This window comes from Esox lucius, chromosome 17, assembly GCF_011004845.1.
Source record: "Esox lucius isolate fEsoLuc1 chromosome 17, fEsoLuc1.pri, whole genome shotgun sequence".
Classification (NCBI taxonomy): Eukaryota; Metazoa; Chordata; class Actinopteri; order Esociformes; family Esocidae; genus Esox; species Esox lucius.
In genome coordinates this window covers 6,466,785-6,481,251 of record NC_047585.1, presented here as the reverse complement: position 1 = coordinate 6,481,251, position 14,467 = coordinate 6,466,785, and the positions used below count along the sequence as shown (strand labels likewise).

The window sequence follows — 14,467 nt, the reverse complement described above, 5'->3', positions numbered from 1 at the left end:
ACCCAGTACATTACCTGTTGCGGAGGAGGCGGTTGCATGTATCCTTGTGGCGGTGGTGGGGGCTGCATGACGGCCTGGGTGGGAGGCGGTGGAGGAGGAGGGGGGTGGGGGTGTCCCGTGTTGGGCTGGTAGCCGGACGGTGGGGCCAGGGGCTGGCCTGCAGTGGCCATGATGTAGCCCGTCTGAGGTGGGGGGTGCTGGGTGAGGACACTAGGCCCCTGGGTCTGGTACATGTTGGGGGGCTCCGGGGCCTCACTGGAACCCTGTCGGCTGAGAGTCATCTGGCTGAACTGGGGAGCCAGCTCCTCTGCCTGTGAGAAACAGAGACATGCACACAAAGACAAAGTGAGAAAGAGAAGATTTGTTAATGTAAAAAAAAAAAAAAAAAAAAAGAAATATATATTTTTTTTATTTTTCTACTTGGGCAACGTAAACAAATGTCACTCATGCCAATAATGCTGTTAAAATTGAAATTGACAGAGAGAGAAAATTAGTAACACAATAGTTCAACAAAGTAACGATTACGTCGCAAACACAGATAAAACGTTTACAATTCCGTGGAGGTTTCTAATGTTGCTGCAGTGGGCTGCATTGAACTTTGCATTTTGGAACCTGAGCAACAATATACAGCACAGGAACATAAAGTTGTTAAACAGGGTATCAGCAGGTTTCAGCAAGTTATATTTAATACTTTTTAAGTTATTTTTAATCCCACTTCGAATTCAATTTAAGACCAATTTCTCAACAAAACCACAAGGACACCAATTCGACAGAAGTAAGGCATGTACAGACTTTAGTTGTTTAGCTGTTTAAGGTGCTTACACATCTGCATGCAACAAACGTTAAAAAGACGAAATAAGACAATTTATGACTTTAAGGCATTTAATTTTGATAAATTAATTGAAGACTTTTTAAGACTTCTTAAGGACCCGCGGATACCCTGTTAAACCACAAGATGATTAAAATAAGTGGCTTTGCAGCGCAAGATGACAGAATAGAGAAAATACACAAAATCACCTTCTTACATCTAATGAGTGAATTATTAACATCACCCATAGAGATTAGTATATTGTTCTAACGTTAAGACATCTCAATCAGAAAAGAAGCATCTGAAATGCATGTGGTATTACCACAATTGTCTATGGCGAGTTCCATGTAGTTTGGTGACGGAGTTGCAGCAAGTGTATTAGGAGAGACGTTTTGCCTGAATTTCTGTCTTGAATCGGGTCATTATTGACATATGTTGCCATGAGCCGGGGGCCAGAGCATCGCGGGGATGGAGAGGATCAGCCAACCTAATGGCTTGTAATTCTTTAATATTCTGTCTTCTGTAATTTTGACAAATCCCCTAAAATATTAATTAGCCACCCCTAAATAAATCAATATATCAGTCGATATATTTTCTCCGTAATTTCTTTTTTTCATCAACCTTTCCATCACATATAAACTTCTTACAAACTGTATAGAATCGTGTTCATTTGGCAGCATGTTTAGTTGGGTTTGATGCTTTTAACGAAACTTGCTCATCTGAAGCGAGCTGTCTTATGTAAATGTTAGCTAACGTTTCTAGTGGTCAGAGAAGTAAATCCTAAAGTTAAAATTCAAAATGTAAATGCACTGGAAAGCAACGGTACGTTTTGCTGATCACTATAACCTTTCAGTTAGCCCACTGCCATTTTTTATAGAAGTGTATGGAGGTTAAATTTATATTTGGGAGTTCGTAAAAATGTCATGTATAGAAATTGCTTACACAAGGTGCAGTTCGTGAAACTGTTTTGGATACATAGTACAGCCGTTTTTGTGACTTTTGTCCGCAGAGTGGACTTTAATTTCTTTATTTTGATAGAATTCATATTAGAACAGTGTATAACACTATGAGACAGGTATACTTTTAGCCAATCTTGACCAAAAATAACCTTATTTTGATCAATTTCACACCAGTTGTTACTCTATAAATACATGCTAAAAATATGTTTAAGGGAATATGCCCAGAACCCCCCAAAACGAGGCTTAGAATTGTTTTTTTTACTAAAACTAACCCAAAATGTTCAAGATTTGAATCAATGGTTTTTAGTGACTAATGGTATTGGAAAGTGTATGAAAACTTCAGGGCAAATAACTGTCTCATAAAAAGACGTGCATTGCTTTTAACTGCAATTTTGTCTGTCCTACACAGCTTGCGAGCGTGATCATAGCGGAAAAAAGAAGTCAAACATTTTTAAAAGCAAATAACCCAAACTGTTTAGAAGCTACAGTCAAATATATAGGAGAAAAATATGCTTCATGTGCCACACTCTAAACAGCGGACATTGATGAATACTTGCTCAACTGGAACCAGTTATATGAACAAAGTATGAATGCAATCATTAGGACTTTTTCATGAGCCATATTCGGCTGGACTGTGTTTTAGAAACACTGTTCTACTTGCTAACACAATATTCTTGGCCAATGTCATGCAATTTATTTCATTGTTTCATTTTGGTCCTTTAGCAACAAACTAGTATTTTCAAGCAAGTATTTACAGTTATAAAATGAAAAATAAATTTGCAGCAGTGGTTAGTGGGGCTGTTTTAATTGGTAATTGTGAAGTTGTTTCCATGTCATTCATCAAAGTTATTATTTATTTTGCTTACAGGCAAAGTATAGCAGTCTCACTAGCAGGGGATTGTACTATAGTCCTTACACATCACTGTCTGATGAAAAACGTGTAACTCTGTAACTAAACTCTAATAATTGAATTCAATTTTGTCCACCTTTACTAAAAGCAGCAAATAGCACCAATTTATTTGGACCAAGTCTCTAGCAAGAAAACATTCAAAATAGTTTCATTGTTAAGTCAAAAAGATGTATTCCTGAAAAGTAACTGTTTAGGAAAGTAAGAGATTTTCATCTGACAGCAGAAATATGTACCAGAGCTGGGGATGAACCAAAACTATTTGTACACCATTGTAACCACATTGGCCTCTGGCTGATATCATTTAAAATAGCAAGAAGCTTATACTGGAGAAGAGTGTAGTTTGAAATAAAATAACTGAAAAATCCTAAATGGGATTTAGAAACTTTGTTTCTGCATTTTCTTTATAATACTTTGTATATTAAATTGTTTTAACAACGATCTTCGAGAAATTTCATTCACTCATAATAAATCTACTAGATCAAATGCATTTTATAAAGCCCTTTTTACACCAGCAGTTATCACAAACTATAGATCCCAAACCTAAAATCTCAAAAAGCAAGCAACAACAAGATATTGATGCACAATGGATAGGAAAAACTCCCTAGTAGGGTCGGAAACTAGGATTTATAACCCAAACTTTGTTTATGATAGGTATTAAACCAAATAGAAATCTGAAGAATTTAGTTCTATGGTTGTAGTTATTGGAATGAATTAAAATAGCATTAGGAAGTACATGAAATAGTTTGGGAAGATCAGCAATTAATCATTGTGTGTATGAATGGCATGCATTGCTTTTGGTTGCGATTGTGTCCCAGTTAATGTGTCCGATGGAGCTTGCGAGCACCACAGCAGCAAAACAGACACGCATGTTCCTGACAGTTCTACCTTTAATTAAATGGTCATAATAGCTAATAGCTCAAACTATTGAAATGCCAGAGTCAAATACTTAAAAGTGAAATGGAAAGCACTGTATGTGCCAACTGCTAAATAGATATTGGAGTGTTTATGCACGCAACTCTGGTACTATAAAGGAAGTGTCAATCCAATCAATGGGACTTCATGACAGATATGCTACATATAGTTATACTGTGATGCAATTTGCTTGTATCAATTATATAAGAACAAGAATAACAAATATGTTTTGGGGAATACTGTTCAAATTATGTCCTCTGTAAGTAAGGAGGTATTCAGCTTTGCTGCTGTATCCCATCACATTACACTGAAAAGTATAATGCAGACTGTTCGTCTCAAAGCATTTGCACACCCAGTGGTTAGACGTTGTTACAATATGTACAATTACAATATGTACGTTTCATTGGAATTGAATGAGCCTAGACAATGAGAACAACAGAAACATCTCAGTTTAGATTCTCTCTCTGTAGGTTGTCCTCTGATGACCATAGGAGTGTTCACATTGACCATTTGGCATGGTTGGCTTCCTGATCTTTGCTATGTAGAAACGCCCTTAATGTATAGGCTAGCTGGCAACTAACATTACAGTGAGAAGATAATGGAACGTTCACCGAATGACATCTGTGCTGCAATTTTCCAATAAATTTAAGCGAACTTCTCCTTAGATTTGATACCGTTTCTACATTATTTGACCACTATACGTAACCGCCAATTCCTAACACCGCGAACTTGGCATGCTAAGTTAGCCGTGAAACCATAAACATATGCAATATGTGGGAGACAACTTGTCTGTACAGGGATTGGAATGTTAACTAACCACATTAAATATTTTTTGAAAGAGGCTCACTGACTTGTGTTAACTTTGGCATGTCTACTAGTTTTCCAATTGGGCATTTTCCTCATAGGCAAAATATCTCCACAACACCCACATTCTCTTTCCAGACTAGGTTGTTGAGATGTTTGTTGAGGTTCTGCACTTGTGCATTCTGTCCTTCTTGTAGATTTGTGACGCGAGCATGTATGATCATCTACAGTTGAAACTACTGAAAGTGTGAAAAATTGAGATTAGAACGAGTTTTTTCGCCGTACTGAATTGGAACCTAAACATTGGTTCTCGTGACATCCTTAAATCAAATGAATACAAGTAGCTAAAAGGGTCAATACAAGAGAAAAAAAAGTAACCAAAATCAATGCTATAAACAAACGTTTTAATCATAATTATCGCTATACATTTTTGTTCCCAGGTATAATACAAAGCACTATTTAAAGTTAAACAGGTAGGTATTAGTACCAGATACTGCTGAGGAGGTGAAACAGGCAGGATGACCTGGGGACAGGAAGAGGCGTACGACACAGGCTGAGAGGGCTGCAGAGACCCCACCGTCTGGAGTTGGTAGGGAGGAATGGGGAGGGGGGAGGGAGATGCAGACAGTGATTAGGCTGAGTCACAGGGGACAGTTAAAAGGCAAAAGAGGAGGGAAAGTACAGGGGGAGTACACAGTACAAATGTCTTGTTTCATTTTTTCTAAACACAATATAATTTAAACATGAAAGTCACCTGAGCAATCAAGTGGTTGTGATTGTGGTTGCCCATGGGGTGTTGCTGTGGTGTGGGCAGCAGGGCAGTCTGAGGGGGCTGGACCTGGGGCTGTTGTGAGGGGCAGGGCAGCAAGCTACGACCGCCTTGACATGGACCTGGCTGGGGGGCTGGGGGCTGAGGGCCAGCGTCTGGACTCAGCAGTGGCAGACCTGAAGGAGAAATTTTAGTCCGAAACAGGAAGAGTGACACATTTCTATAGGTCTTCTCCCAGTTTTCGTTTTAAAAAAGAGGAGGGACTGCCTTCTGTTACTATTAGGTCATCCTGTTTAACAAGGACAGTGGACATCTGAAGCCACTAGGGGGCAACCAGACTTTCAGATTGAACAAATCATTGTTTCATTACTCTATTTAACAATTCAAATGGCCAGTATAATAAAGAGGTAAAATTGCAATTTTCATCTATAACGATTTTCCATAAGATTACACACACCTCAAAAAAATTAAGGGAACACAATCATCACAGTATAACAACAAGTCAATTAAACTTCAGGGATAGCCTGTCTAGTTAGGAAGCATAAGCGATTGTGAATCAATGTCACCAGTTTTGGTGCAAATGAAAGTGACAACAGGTGCACTGGAGAGACAACAGCAAGACAACCCCAAAAAAGGGAATGGTTTTACAGGTGGTGGCCACAGACAGTTGCTTTCTCCTTACCCTTCCTGATTGATTCATCTCTAGTTTCGCATTTTGCTATTGTCCTTGTCACTACTGGTAGCAAGAGGCTGTACCTGCAGCCCATTCAGGTTGCACAGGTAGTCCAGCTCCTCCAGGATGACACATCCATACATGCCATTGCAAGGTTTGCTGTGTCCCCAGTAGTCTCAAGAGCATGGAGGAGATACCAGGAGACAGGCTGTTAGAAGTGGAAAGCTGGAAAGGGCATCAAACCCAGCAGCAGGAACAGTATGCATGTTTCTGATCAAACTGTCAGAAACAGACTCCATGAAGGTGGCATGAGGGCCCGACGTCCACTAGTGGGACCTTCGCTCAAAGCCCAACACGGTGCAGCTCCATTGGCTTTCGCCAGAGAACACCAGAATTGGCAGGTTCGCCATTGGTGCCCCGTTCTCTTCACAAATGAGAGCAGGTTCACACTGAGCACGTGTGAAAGACATGAGAGTCTGGTGACACCATGGTGAACCGGTTTGGCGGTGGGTCAATGATGGTCTGGGGAGCCATATCCTTGGAGGGTCGCACAGACCTCCACAAGCTAACCAATGGTACCCTGACTGCTGTTAGGTACCGGGATGAAATCCTCAGACCCGTCGTCAGACCTTACACTGATGCAGTGGACCGTGGGTTCCTTCTGGTGCAGGACAATGCCCAGCCACATGTGGCCAGAGTGTGTAGGTAGTTCCTGTTTGATGTAGGCGCTGATGCCATTGTCTGGCACTCACCTTCCCCACACCTGAATCCAATTGAGAACCTCTGGGAAGTTATTTGATTGCTGCCAAAGTAGTGCTACAGACTGTGCAGGAGCTCACTGATGCCCTGATCCAGGTCTGGGAGGAGATCCCCCAGGACACCATCCTCCATCTCATCAGGAGCATGCCCAGATGTTGTCGGGAGTGCATACAGACACGTGGGGGCATACACAGTACTGAGTCACATTATGAGTTGCCGTGACGAAATTCACACAAGTTGGAACAGCCTGTGATTTCAATAGTTTACTAAGATTTTCGGTGTGAGTTTGAATCCAGCTGTGACGGTTACTCCGCGTGGCACTCCGGCGCACCACCTGGCGGTGTACTAACGGCAGGGGAAGACGGCAGCAGCGCACCCCACACACACCCGGTCTCTCATTATTCATTATGTTGTCGATTTAAGCTCCTGGTTTTCACTTGCACCTCACAGGTTAATTTGTCTGTCAGTTTGACCATGTGGTGCTGCTTTTTTGACGATTGCATTAAAAGGAGACATTATTCTCAGTTTAGAGGAGTTCACTTTTCCCCCTCCTTTTACGCACTCACTTCCCTCACACCAGTCCTCAATCGGTTGGTGATTTTGGTTTCCATTGACAGATGTTAGGTTTTGTTCTCCACAAATTACACAATGTACAGTCATTTTTATGGACAGAATTTCTAGGTGCAGCCAGGGGCCGGAGGGTGTCAGGTTTGGGGACCACACAATTTCATCTCTGCTCTTTGCAGATGATGTTGTCGTGTTGGCCCCTTCTAACCAGGACCTTCAGCATGCACTGGGACGGTTTGCAGCAGAGTGTGAAGCGGTGGGGATGAGAATCAGTACCTCCAAATTCGAGGCCATGGTCCTCAGTCGGAAAAGGGTGGCTTGCCCACTTCAGGTTGGTGGAGAGTGCTTGCCTCAAGTGGAGGAGTTTAGGTATCTAGGGGTCTTGTTCACGAGTGAGGGAAGAATGGAACGGGAGATTGACAGACGGATCGGTGCTGCTTCTACAGAAATGCAGTCGATGTATCGGTCTGTCGTGGTGAAAAAAGAGCTGAGCCGCAAGGCGAAGCTCTCGATTTACCAGTCAATCTACGTTCCTACTCTCACCTATGGTCATGAGCTTTGGGTCATGACCGAAAGGACAAGATCCCAGATACAGGCGGCCGAAATGAGCTTTCTCCGCAGGGTGGAAAGGGCGATCCCTTAGAGATAGGGTGAGAAGCTCGGTCACCCGGGAGGAGCTCAGAGTAGAGCCGCTGCTCCTCCACATCGAGAGGGGTCAGCTGAGGTGGCTTGGGCATCTGTTTCGGATGCCTCCGGAACGCCTTCCTGGGAAGGTGTTCCGGTCCCGTCCCACCGGGTGGAGACCCCGGGGAAGACCTAGGACACGCTGGAGGGACTATGTCTCCCGACTGGCCTGGGAACGCCTCGGTGTCCCCCCGGAAGAGCTAGAGGAAGTGTCTGGGGAGAGGGAAGTCTGGGCATCCCTGCTTAGACTGCTGCCCCCGCGACCCTGCCCCGGATAAGCGGAAGAAGATGGATGGATGGATGGACAGTAAAGCAATTGATCTACAATATATTTCCTTCATCAAGACCCAATATGAGTTTTAAGTGTTCTCTTAATTTTTTTGAGCAATATATGTCCTACCAGTGCGGGAACCCCTACAGGAGCTTTGGGAGCTCTTGTTGCTGCCCAGGCTATCCCCTCTGGTCAGGATGGAGATGCCAGAAAAGCTGGATGCCTTGGTGACCGGGGGCCTCAGGGTCCGGTTGGAGCTGTCTGAGTCAGTGCTGCTCCAGGGCCTCGGATCCAGGCACTTCATATCGCTGTCCGTACTGCTTTGGCGACTGCTGGACGCTCTGCTGGTGCTATCACCATTACCCCTGGAGTGGTGGTGAGGAAGGCCGGGTGACAGTGCAGAGACAGAGAGGGGTGGAAGGGGTGTGGAAGAAGACCGTGATGAGCAACAGGTCAAGGTGGCGGTTCACTTTAGACACGTGGTTGTGACAATGTGGGCCATTTGAGAAAATCTATTGAGAAAAATGGAAACGCAAAAGACGTCGACTGTACAGCAAAAACAAAAGGTCAAGCAACATAGCAACCACAGTTTAACACCACACGCTTATGTGCCCGTTTCCCCGACCACCATCTACCAAACCAATCACAACACAGAGGACAAAATGTGCATGCTGCAGAATTCTGATGATGCATACAATCAACACTGAGGTGAAAGAGGAAGAGACTGATGAGGGTGGGTGAATGACTGACTAAGACAAGGTATGTACAGAGAGTCCCACCAGAGAAAACAGCCCGACTACAGTTCTACTAGTGTATATGGACCTGTTAGAAAATAGACAACACACGTTTTGGGGCACACACACAAGAGAATTGAAATAAATCAGTGGGTAAACAAGGCTGTTATGGGAGACCGGTAACCTAGCAGTTTGAGCCCCTGACCGGTAATGGAAAGGTTGCTAAATTGAATCCAAGTTGAAAAAAGCTGCAGTTAGCCATAACTGCTCTAGGGTGGCCATAAAAAAAAATTTGTCAGTGGGGGTTTCCTGCAGTACAGTGGGCTATACAAGAAACATTCCCAACTGACATTATAATAACACCTTGTATGTGTGGAAAAGCACAAATAAGCGCTCACCAAATGATTATAAGGTAATAAATATGTTTCTTGTAGAAATCATGAAAAGGATGGTGAGTTGCCATGTACCTCTTCCACCCTTAGCACGGGTTTCTGGTGCCTGAGAACTTAAATAGTCTTACATATTAGCGCTGTTAGTACGGCTTCTCCACTCGTCATTTCTCAATAAACTACCCCTATCGGTCACTGTCACAAAGATGACATCCTACAGCTTACTTTCATTCAGAGCGTCGTCCAATATGGATGTTATTGCACAAAACAGGAACAAAGAAGAAAAAACATGACAAACGCAGATTTGGGGCGTGATGACAGAGTGTTTGAGCATTCAGACTTGTCACTTAAAAATGCTGACAGCAAAAGCTTGGATTTGTTAACTCACAAAGGAAAAATACAACTTGTCTGAAAATACAGTGGGGAGTGCTGACTGCACATAATGTGGTCCCCTCTTTGATAGGCATAACTGTGGCCCAATAACGAGCTACACCTCCACTAGACAACAAAGGCAGATGAAATGGCCAATCTAGTCTAAACCAGCCTGCGCTAGATATTTGGAAAAACCGCAGAGGTGGCCTAATGAGGTAGTTCAGAGATGTTTATGTTTAAGTCATTAGGCTCACATAGACAGTGAGATAGAAGCTGCGAGGGTATACATTATCGCATTTGTCAGCTGTGGGATTCGAACCCACAACCACTGAAACACAAAAATAACCCCTCTAGCTGTTATCTCAGGATATTTTATTTTTAAATGACTAAGGTATACCCTTAAAGGGGTTCAGGCTCTGCTATTGAAAATATTTAAAACAGAACAAAATGCAGGGAGGGGAGTCCCTTTGATAACCTCAGCTGAAGTATAACAAGAAAAAAGGCAGAAAAAAATGAGGCAGAAAGTGAAGGAGGTGGATGAATATTTCAGAGGAACGTTAATGAACGGAGGAGCTATTTTAAGCGGTCCTCCTGCCCTCCCCAACCCTCCGTTCTCTGCTGGCGCCTCCTTGCTCCGTCTTCACCCTGTCTTTCCCACCCCTCTATTGCTCTGCCCAGTGTTTTCTTGCTTTTCTGTCTACCTTTTCACTCCTTTTGTCCTTAACCTCTCCCCATCTTTTTTTTGGAAGATCTGAATTGCTTCCTCACATCCTCATCTCCCCCCCGAAATCCATTGAATGAGAAAGCCAGGGATCCCCTCCTGTTTGATCTTCTCCTCCAATGAGTTTTGAGAAGGAGACATCTCAACTTCCTGCCCCCTCTTCACCAATCTGCCTCCCACATTCCACCGACTATATGAAGGAAAGACAGGCAGAGAGATAGCTAGCTCAGAGCTGCACAGACAAAGATGACGAAAGTGAGTGACAGGGAGATAAACAGTTTTTTTAAATCACATTCATACTTCTCAGTAAAAAAAAAAAAACAAGAAGAAAAAATTCTCAGGCCATCATAGCAAGAGACCCCCCCCCCCCATCCACCAAATAAAGCACAATAAACAGTTATGTAAACAACAATGTTCATATCAACAGTAGCCTACATATCAAATGGTAATCACTGGCAGAGAGGTATAGGAGAATATAGAAATATATATTAATTATCATCATCTAATAGGTTGCACGCTTTGTAGTTAACCAGCATAAAAAAGGATAATTGTGAGGAAAAAGAACTGTTCTCTTAAGCAGGAGAGACTTACTTTGTAATTCACTTTCTGTGAATTGTTACTGACAGAGAAAGTCTATCAAACTACGCCGATTGAACTACCATCCCAACCAAATATCTATTTTTAAACAATACTAAAATCCTTGGGCTCATAACATTTCAGTGTGAATATTTCACGGCTGTCTACACCTCAGTCACAGTCAGCGAAGACAAAAACTCATGAAAAATGATTAACTGATCTGAAAACAAAAACAATTCTATATTTATAAAATGTTTATGGTTTTTTCCCCATACTCATTAGGGTACAAATACAAGTTTATTGTAGCCATCAATGGTCCCACATTAAGACCACAGACAGTAGGAGACTATTCTTAAGCTACCAGACAGAAGTTGTAGACAACCAATACTGTACAAGTAGTAGACAAAACAAGCAGATCACCAAATCTACAAAAACAGAGGGAAGAGATGCAATGCAGTAGTACAGGTCTATAAGGATGTAAAAACAATGACAACTGGTGAATAAAGCATACCCACTCCCAGAAATAAAAACACAAAGTAGCCATGCAGTAGGTCTTGGACCTCTTGGTGCCACTAAGCCAACCCCACACCAAGCAAGAACACCCACAGTTGGAGGCTGTGGCTAAAATTGCACCCTGTCCTCAATGCAGCGCAGCACACTTAACCCGAGGTCAAAAGCAGTGCAGCACGCTTAACCCGAGGTCAAAAGCAGTGCACCACGCTTAACCCGAGGTCAAAAGCAGTGCACCACGCTTAACCCGAGGTCAAAAGCAGTGCACCACGCTTAACCCGAGGTCAAAAGCAGTGCACCACGCTTAACCCGAGGTCAAAAGCAGTGCACCACGCTTAACCCGAGGTCAAAAGCAGTGCACCACGCTTAACCCGAGGTCAAAAGCAGTGCACCACGCTTAAACCGAGGTCAAAAGCAGTGCACCACGCTTAACCCGAGGTCAAAAGCAGTGCACCACGCTTAACCCGAGGTCAAAAGCAGTGCACCACGCTTAACCCGAGGTCAAAAGCAGTGCACCACGCTTAACCCGAGGTCAAAAGCAGTGCACCACGCTTAACCCGAGGTCAAAAGCAGTGCACCACGCTTAACCCGAGGTCAAAAGCAGTGCACCACGCTTAAACCGAGGTCAAAAGCAGTGCACCACGCTTAACCCGAGGTCAAAAGCAGTGCACCACGCTTAACCCGAGGTCAAAAGCAGTGCACCACACAAGAAAAAAGGTTTCTGGAGGATCCTTCAGGGGTTCTTCAAATATGAATCAGTTGCGGACGATTTCTTCATGACCGTCTAGGGCCTCCCTACCAAGGCTTGAATTTGAAGAACACCTCAGGGATCTTCCAGGAACATTTTCGTTGCGATAAGGAGCCATTTTTGACATAGCCAGTCATACAAAAACCCGGCTAGGTAAAGGGCAGATGGGTATGGCAACACAGTTACAGATTACTGGAGTCACACGTCACCCGGCTGTGTCAGTACCTAAAGATCTGCCTCCTCTTTTGAGAGCTAGAGGAGTAGCCTTCAGTGGAAAGTCTGTTGGGTGACAGTGGAAGGAGAGAAATGCAAGACGCATGGTTACCGGGTGGCTAGAGAGAGGGCCAGAAACAGTGCTATGAAGAAGTATTTGCCCACTCTGATTTTCAGCATTGTTTGCATATTTGGGACCCTGACATCATATCAACAAAAACCTCATTAAATATAAGGGAGCCTGAAGGAACAAAGATGTGACAAAATTACAATGCCATTGGATGTATTAAATAGTTACACAACACACAAAACCCCTGTATGATAAACTACCACCACAAAAGTCTCAATAGCTAAATATTGTATATTTAGCAACTATACAGTTAATGAAACCAAGCAGTGTGGAGGGATTTCTGGACCACATGTCCATGGCAAACTGATCCTGGTTCTGCCACAATATCTTATTGGGGTTTTTTCTGGATTTTGAATAAGACATTCCAAGTTATGTTTCTCGTACTGGAGCCATCCTGAGTTAGGCTTGGTTGGTTCTTTTGACTATCTGTCCATACATTGTTCCAGGATTCTTGTGGATCATCACTGTGCTTTTTGGCAAACCTGAGAGCATTCATGTTCTTCATAGTTAATCAGTTTCCTACATGCTGCACTGTCACAAATCTCATTAAGGCCAACTATCTTTCCGAGAGTGATAAACACTGATCTTAGCAAAGGCGAGAGACCTGCAACTGCCTAGATCTTCTTGTCTTATTTCTTGGTGACTTCCTGGATTATTTTATATATGTTTGAGACATTCTGGCAGAGAGATTCAGTACAATCCCAAACATTTGAAGAGACTTAGAAACAGCTTGGTGTTACATAAAATGATTTTTTTCCAAAGGTCTACAAGAATGTATTTAGGTTTTGGCATGAGGTACCTCCAGAACCTGTGTGATGATAACTTGATCTGTATGGCAAGGGCTAATGGTACTAGATTCATATTGGCCCAAAACAGGCCTGGTAGTTAACCAAAACACTGGAACAGCTATGACTTTCACACTGGAAACAGCAACTTGAAAAAAAAATATTGCACACCAAACAAATGAAAATGGCATATAACAAAAACAAAAAAATCCCTTTTCTGACACTTTCTACATACTACTACAATGCACAAAAAGTGTTACCTATGCAAAAATGTCAAAAATCAGCCAGGGCACAATTACTTCTCAGAGTACTGTAGGTAGGTAACACTGTCGTCCATGGGCCTAAGCCATGGTCCCACAGTAATAACAAAGCAGAAATGTTGACCGTTCATAACAATAATCACAGTTTTTTTTTTTTTATCTTTGCACATCTCGTTTTAAGAATATGCCTGAAATGGGGGGGTGGGGAGGGTCCAAAACATCCGGTCAACTATTCTTGGCTACACACAAATACCTTATCACCCCAAATTCAAATCCTGCAACACTAACCCTGGTCCTTGACACATAAACGTATTCATATTGCCGAAATAATTACAATACTAGCGTCAGAGCTTGTGAACTTTTTAATGTATTCAAATGAACCTAAATGTAACTGGGTGGCCTAGTTTGACACCACCAGGGTGATTGGAACATGATTTTTGGAGGGCAACAATGCAGCCCCCTGACAGCTGCTCCTAGGGTAGTAAACTGGGGAAACTCCATATACTCAAGGAACCCTTTTTACAAATGCACACAATCTCTCCACTGAGATTTTGTTACTGTTAGCTTACCTGTTGTCGTTGATGTATCCATTTTGAGAGGACTGAAAAGGAAAAGACACCTGTAAATTACGAATAGCTTGAGCTGGTCTATTCCCAAACCTAGATTGACTCATTGGCTTTTTATTTCACCAGGTAGCAAGGTTAATGAAGAAGATAATCCCACATAGGAAAAAAGCTGGGGCCATGGACAGTGACTCCTGACAACATTGTAACCAAGGTTCACTCAAGACCTCAATATGGCCTTTACTAATTACTTCTAAATCCAGTCCACATTATCGGTAACCTGTTCTCCCTCAACCCAGAAGTTACTTGAATGAACTATTAGTTGATGCAGTGGGAGGAATGGTTGGCGG

The 14,467-nt window shown here is 42.8% G+C and overlaps 1 protein-coding gene across 8 annotated transcripts in view; it reads right to left on the bottom strand.

Moving 5' to 3' along the window:
• The window catches only part of LOC105030591 (R3H domain-containing protein 2), an 85,412-nt gene that overhangs the window by 9,941 nt on the left and 61,004 nt on the right, over positions 1-14,467 (bottom strand). For 3 of the 8 annotated variants that reach the window (XM_013132919.3, XM_013132921.3, XM_010904539.3), the window contains exons 11-16: positions 14,124-14,155; positions 12,392-12,445; positions 8,246-8,481; positions 5,148-5,338; positions 4,881-4,973; positions 15-311 (exon numbers count right to left, since the gene is read on the bottom strand). In XM_013132919.3, the coding sequence (XP_012988373.1) occupies positions 15-311; positions 4,881-4,973; positions 5,148-5,338; positions 8,246-8,481; positions 12,392-12,445; positions 14,124-14,155 (903 nt within the window). Of the gene's footprint in view, positions 1-14; positions 312-4,880; positions 4,974-5,147; positions 5,339-8,245; positions 8,482-12,391; positions 12,446-14,123; positions 14,174-14,467 lie in introns of all 8 variants that reach the window. The other 5 variants (XM_013132922.3, XM_013132924.3, XM_013132920.3 and 2 more) reach the window with 4 other exon arrangements.